General features: G+C 38.6%; 1 protein-coding gene across 4 annotated transcripts in view; it reads left to right on the top strand.

Moving 5' to 3' along the window:
• Positions 1-7,288, top strand: part of LOC110457164 — a 34,626-nt gene that overhangs the window by 22,243 nt on the left and 5,095 nt on the right. For 3 of the 4 annotated variants that reach the window (XM_021508304.1, XM_021508330.1, XM_021508314.1), the window contains 6 exons: positions 712-880; positions 1,401-1,568; positions 2,023-2,183; positions 4,610-4,791; positions 6,191-6,329; positions 6,622-6,690. In XM_021508304.1, coding sequence (XP_021363979.1) covers positions 712-880; positions 1,401-1,568; positions 2,023-2,183; positions 4,610-4,791; positions 6,191-6,329; positions 6,622-6,690 — 888 coding nt within the window. Of the gene's footprint in view, positions 1-711; positions 881-1,400; positions 1,569-2,022; positions 2,184-4,609; positions 4,792-6,190; positions 6,330-6,621; positions 6,717-7,288 lie in introns of all 4 variants that reach the window. The other variant, XM_021508322.1, reaches the window with a different exon arrangement.

Here is a 7,288-nt window from a genome sequence, read left to right as displayed (position 1 = left end):
ATATAGTTTATATAGGGAAATAACACTTTTCGGTATATATTTTATCCATTTTCAGCAGAAAATTGCTCAAACTTAGTCAGAATCATCTTGGGTAAATGAGAGTTTTACTTTGTAAAATTAGGATTCCTGCCCCATCCCCAGGGGCTAGGGCGGGGCCCCAAAGGGAACATTTACCAATATTTTCAAATTCTTATCCATTGATGACATGACAAGTATTGTATTTCACTTAGTTTACATGCTGATTTCCACATCACATCTAAACAATAAAATAAAGCTACCAGTACCTATGATATAACTCAGGTAACCGCTAAGGCCCTTGGGCCTCTTGTTACACTGTGAACTCAACCGCGGCATCCGTTTTCTGATCTGACAAGAAGGTCTTCGTATACTGGCTTCTGCATGATTGGTCGTATCTATATTAATTTATATATAATCTATATAAAATATATTTTGATTTTGCTCAGTATGTACAGGACTTCCGTTGCATTTGTTTTTCTGAATGCGCAGGTAGTTTGGGGGACATCTGTAATGGCCAGCTCCCATTACAACTAGCACCTTTTATACCTTCATGTTGATGTATTGCCAAACTTGTTTATAAAATGTAAAATTCCGAACTTCGGCTCAAACCTACAATGCTTGACACATTGAATCTTATGCTCAAAGCGGGGACAGGCGAGATATATAATTACGCGTAATTCTTGTGTTGTATAGGAATACGTAGAGGCTCCCAGGTATGGTATAGGCTACTATCATTCTGAACAAGCTCGGCCAACCATCACAGATGAGAGGATATTTGCTAGCTATGCTGACCACATGAACTACCCTAAGACAGAAAAGGACATGATCCAGAGGCTGCAGAACTCCCAGGGATTCCCTCTAGGTAATTAAAGGGGGATACTGATTAGTCGACCTTAGAAGATTTTAATAAATATTTACCTCCATATTAAACAGGATGAGATGTTATCATGGTAAGAAGTGTCTGTGGATGAGCCTTTTTTCCACACAACAAGTCAGTTTCATTTAGTTTCCTTGAAGCATATGAAGGATGATGACTGTTGTATGTAGTTGTTTATTTGTATCTGATATATTGGTCTGATAAATATTTACACAGTTGTTGGCCTTTTTGTGTATTTTACCGGATAAATAGACTCAATTTTCTTCAGATTTCAGCCTTGATGCATGTGTATATGTATATTTTGATCACATGGTTACATAAAGAGTATGACTACATAACAATACTCTGGTATCCAAATTAAGGGAATCACACTATTAAAACTGTCCAATAGTGTTTTCACCAATAGCAAAAGTATCACAATAGCACTTTCATCAATAGCAATAGCATACTGATTAATTAACATGTCATTTGACCTTTGTTCAATAACCCCTGACCTCTATTGCAGGAGAGACGGAGGAAGAACTGCTGGGTTGGCTCCAAGCCAAACTGGACATCAAGAAAGTGGGTCCCAAATTCACTGCCGGTAATCTTCCGCTGGATGCCATGGTCAGATATCGCATCAAACAGGGCATGAGGGTTCGGATCAACCGCCTGTGGGGACTCCCACCTATTGGTAAGGGTAGACACTAGCAGGGGGGGGGGACTGTTTTGGAACTAAAAAGGATCTAGTGAAAATTTTATGAGGTCATTTGTTTAGTTTGAGTATTGTAATGATATTGACACTACTACAACATAAAATGATCAGTTAATTGTTACGCTTTTTTCCTGTGTTACCCCTACAGATAATCTCTACAGAATACCCTACTGTTCAGTAGTCCTCAACTGGTACTATAGATTGCAATCTGTCCATCAGTCTGTGTGTCACTTTGTCAGGGCCATATTTCATACACTCCCTTACATACAGTTGTGTGTACCTCTTAGGTTGGCTGAATATTACCCTCCAAAATTGTCTCTGGTGCCCAAATTTGTACCGAGTTGTGGCCCTTTGTTCATTTTTTATGCCAGAGGTTTTGTCTAAAGGTAGTAGACAGTGGATTCCTCACATAAATGTGTTTTTCCTCCCACAGATAATCTGTACACTCAGTTGTATGCTAAGGTAGAGCCGGGGGAGAAGGTGCGAGGCATGCCACTGACAGCTGAGGGACACGGCGGTGAGGAACGCTTCCTTACCAACAAGATCGACTTCAACAGCCTCATGTCAGATCCGAAATGGAATGATGATGTTAGGGTGAGTTGATGAAGGGCATTGTGATTCTCACTGACATGCCTTGTTTCTTTATTATAAGCACATTTGTCCGAAGGGCTACTGAGCTTACACCATGGTGAGGAGCAGGCTTCCATATGGCATCATTACTTTTTTTCTCTTTGAACAATAGCATGCTGGATTGAAGGGCTATCGATAATGACCTTGACCCTCTTCCAAGGTCTCGGGGATCAAGTGTTTAATCAAGAGAATTAGCGTCATGATATTTGGCCAATATTATGCTGAGACGATGGGCTATCAAGGTTTCAGTTGTTTTAAAGATTCAGAAGGGTCAACTGTGGCAAGAAATGTTTGTAAATGCTTTACGAGAGTAATGTGGTGTACTATTTACTAGAGTAATGTGCTGTACTATTTACGAGAGTAATATGCTGTACTATTTACGACAATAATGTGCTGTTCTATTTACTAGAGTAAGGTGCTGTACTATTTACGACAATAATGTGCTGTACTACTTACTAGAGTAATGTGGTAAAGTGTTTTATTATTTACTAGAGTAATGTGCTGTACTATTTACTAGAGTAATGTTCTGTACTATCTACGACAATAATGTGCTGTACTATTTACTAGAGTAATGTGCTGTACTATTTACTAGAGTAATGTGGCGTACTATATACTAGAGTAATGTGCTGTACTATTTACTAGAGTGATGTGCTGTACTATTTACGAGAGTAATGTGCTGTACTATTTACTAGAGTAATGTGCTGTACCTTTTACTAGAGTTATGTGGCGTACTATTTACTAGAGTAATGTGCTGTACTATTTACTAGAGTAATGTTCTATACTATTTACTAGAGTAATGTTCTGAACTATTTACTAGAGTAATGTTCTGTACTATTTACTAGAGTAATGTGCTGTTCTATTTACTAGAGTAATGTGCTGTACTATTTATAAGAAAAATGTGGTGTACTATTTACAAGAGTAATGTGGTGTACTATATACTAGAGTAATGTGCTGTGCTATTTACTAGAGTAATGTGCTGTACTATTTATGAGAAAAATGTGGTGTACTTTTTACGAGAGTAATGTGCTGTACTATTTACGAGAGTAATGTGCTGTACTATTTACTAGAGTAATGTGGTGTACTATTTACTAGAGTAATGCGCTGTACTATTTACTAGAGTAATGTGCTGTTCTATTTATGAGAAAAATGTGGTGTACTTTTTACGAGAGGAATGTGCTGTACTATTTACGAGAGTAATGCGCTGTACTATTGACTAGAGTTATGTGGCGTACTATTACGAGAATAATGTGCTGTACTATTTACGAGCGTAATGCGCTGTACTATTTACTAGAGTTATGTGGCGTACTATTTACCAGAGTAATGTGCTGTACTATTAAAGAGAGTAATGTGCTATACTATTTACTAGAGTAATGTGGTGTACTATTTACTAGAGTAATGCGCTGTACTATTTACTAGAGTTATGTGGCGTACTATTTACGAGAATAATGTGCTGTACTATTAGAGAGAGTAATGTGCTGTACTATTTACTAGAGTAATGTGGCGTACTATTTACTTGAGTAATGTGCTGTACCATTTACGAGAGTAATGTGCTTTACTATTTACGAGAGTAATGCGCTGTACTATTTACGAGAGTAATGCGCTGTACTATTTACTAGAGTAATGTGCTGTACTATTTACGAGAGTAATGTGCTGTACTATTTACTATAGTAATGTGATGTACTATTTACGAGAGTAATGTGATGTACTATTTACTAGAGTAATGTGGCGTACTATTTACTTGAGTAATGTGCTGTACTATTTACGAGAGTAATGTGCTGTACTATTTACGAGAGTAATGTGCTGTACTATTTACTAGAGTAATTTGATGTACTATTTACGAGAGTAATGTGCTGTACTATTTACTAGAGTAATGTGATGTACTACTTACTAGAGTAATGTGCTGTACTATTTACTAGAGTATTGTGCTGTACTATTTACGAGAGTAATGTGGTGTACTATTTACTAGAGTAATGTGCTGTACTATTTACTAGAGTATTGTGCTGTACTATTTACTAGAGTAATGTGCTGTACTATTTAATAGAGTAATGTGATGTACTACTTACTAGAGTAATGTGCTGTACTATTTACTAGAGTAATGTGCTGTACTATTTACGAGAGTAATGCGCTGTACTATTTACTAGAGTAATGGGGCGTACTATTTACTAGAGTAATGTGCTGTACTATTTACTAGAGTAATGTGGCGTACTACTTACTAGAGTATTGTGCTGTACTATTTATGAGAAAAATGTGCAGTGCTATTTACGAGAATAATGTGCTGTGCTATTTACGAGAATAATGTGCTGTGCTATTTACTAGAGTAATGTGCTGTGCTATTTATGAGAGTAATGTGGTGTGCTATTTATGAGAGTAATGTGGTGTACTATTTACAGAATCTGAAGCCACACTACGACACCAACTCCGTGTTACTCATCCAGATATTTGGCGTGACCATTAAGTACAAGGCCTTGGCTGACCATAATTCCCCTGGCATCATCAAAAGCCTACAGGGTGATGAGTTGGTGATCACTGACGACCAGATCCTAGGCTGGGCCGCCATGCCTTTGTTTGAAGCGTAAGTTTTGGTTTACATTGTGTAACTCAAAAATGTCGGAGTGACAGGAATACTTTATTACTTGTTTATTTTTGCGAGGCTAATATTTTGCAGATCAGCACTAGATCAAAGAGATTAGATTTTGTGAAAATATCTCGTTAATGAGGGTTCTTTAGTATTTGGGTGATTTATTTCACCTGGTCCATGGTGAGCTTATGCCATACCGCAGCGTCTGTCCGTCCGTCAACTTTTTCTTTAAAATGCTACCCGTCCTGACCGGCCAAGTAGATTTTGACTAAATTTAGGCTGGAGCATCCTTAGGCCAAGGGGACTCAATTTTTGTATAAACGGTGTGGCGTCCCTGGGGCGTGGCCCAATAGGGGAAATAGAGGTAAATCCTTCTTCTACCGTAGGGATTTAAGGATTTTATCCTATTTTAATCTGGAGCATCATTGGGCCAAAGCGACTCAATTTTGTATAAATGGCGGGTGTGGCCCCCCCTGGGGGCAGAGGGGCTGGGCCCAATAGGGGAAACATAGCAAATTCTTCAAAATCCTTCTTCTGACAGGATTTTGTCCAAATTTGGTATGAAGCATCCTTGAGTGAAGGGGAAGCAATTTTGTATAAACCGTGGGTCTGACCCCCCTTTTGACAGAGAGATAGGGCCTAATAAGGGATATAAAAGAATAGCTTTAATTTCCTTCTTCTTCCGTTGGGATGAAGGTATTTTGACCAAATTTGAACAGTAGCATCATATTTGGAAGGGAAATCAATTTTGTATAAATGGTGGGTTTGGACCCCCTGAGGCCTGAGGAGCTTGGCTAATAGGGGAAACATAGTAAAATCTTCAAAATCCTTCTTCTTCTGTAGGAATGACAGGATTTTGATTAAATTTGGGATGAAGCATCCTTGAGTGAAGGGGAACCAATTTTGTATAAACGGTGGGTCTAGCTGACCCCCGTTTTGGCAGAGAGGCAGGGCCAAAGAGGAAAAATAGCTTTTAAATCCTTTTTCTTCTGTAGGAATGACATGATTATGTCCATATTTGGTCTAAAGCATCCTTAGTTGAAGGGGACCTAATTTTATATCAACGATGGGTCTGACCCCCCTGGGGGCTGAGGGACGGGGCCCAATAGGGGAAACATAGCAAATTCTTCGAAATCCTCCTTTTACTTTAGGAATGACAAGATTTTGTCGAATTGTATATAAATATAACCCTGACTAACCATGTAATACATGTCCACTTCCAGTGACATCATGCTATTATAACTTCAATTTTGCTAACATTTCCAGCTGAGCGATACAGGCCCTCTGGGCATCTTGTTTTTGAAATGAAGTACCGGTAGATGCGATGCTTAACTATTTTATCTTCATTAAGCGGTAACAGGTTTTAAAGACTTGTTTATTTTGTTTCACACAGGAATGCGGTACTGACAGGTGTACATGAGCTGCCAGTATTCCGAGGCAAACCTCCTGAGGGAATCATTGAGTCCCTCAGTATACATCCCATCAACGAGGTCATCGAGAAGTGGAAGTGGGACAAGAAGAGCTTGAGGATTGTGAGAACACAAATCTTAATATTTAATTATTTCTGACTATTTGTTTTGGTGTTTCCCCAATTTTGTCCTTTTGTTATACATAGTAGTCTTTTCACTTGTAGCCTGTCCACTTTAAAGTGTTTGTTTTTTTCAATTTGCATTTATTTATTCTCCCATATTTTGTCATATTTCCTTTCATATTGACACACTGATATTCTTCTCTGTTAAGACTTTAAATGTACTTGTTTGATACTAGATTATACCGTCAATTTGAATAAAAGTATAAAACTAACAGGATGATATTTTATTGTAGCCTTGGACGAGTATGACTGTCACGTTATGGGATGGTCATTATGACTTTGATGATCTCCCCTTCCTACCCGTAAGTACTGTTGGTCTCCATTATAGGTTTATGATCTCCCCTTCCTACCCTTTTATGATATTCCCTTCCTACCCGTAAGTACTGTTGGTCTCCGTTATAGGTTTATGATCTCCCCTTCCTACCCATAAGTACTGTTAGTCTCCATTACAGGTTTATGATCTCCCCTTCCTACCCGTAAGTACCGTTGGTCTCAATTATAGGTTTATGATCTCCCCTTCCTACCCATAAGTTCTGTTGGTCTCCATTATAGGTTTATGATATCCCCTTCCTACCTGTAGGTACTGTTGGTCTCCATTATAGGTTTATGATCTCCCCTTCCTCCCCGTAAGTACTGTTGGTCTCCGTTATAGGTTTATGATCTCCCCTTCCTACCCGTAAGTACTGTTGGTATCCATAATAGGTTAATGATTTCCCTTTCCTACCCATTAGTACTGTTGGTCTCCATTATAGGTTTATGATCTCCCCTTCCTACCCTTTTATGATATCCCCTTCCTACCCGTAAGTACTGTTGGTCTCCATTATAGGTTTATGATCTCCCCTTCCTACCCATAAGTACTGTTGGTCTCCATTATAGGTTTATGATCTCCCCTTCCTACCC

The sequence above is a fragment of the Mizuhopecten yessoensis genome, unplaced genomic scaffold, assembly GCF_002113885.1.
Source record: "Mizuhopecten yessoensis strain PY_sf001 unplaced genomic scaffold, ASM211388v2 scaffold1091, whole genome shotgun sequence".
Classification (NCBI taxonomy): Eukaryota; Metazoa; Mollusca; class Bivalvia; order Pectinida; family Pectinidae; genus Mizuhopecten; species Mizuhopecten yessoensis.
Note: the sequence above shows the minus strand (reverse complement) of the source record. Positions and strands in the feature narration are given on the sequence as shown.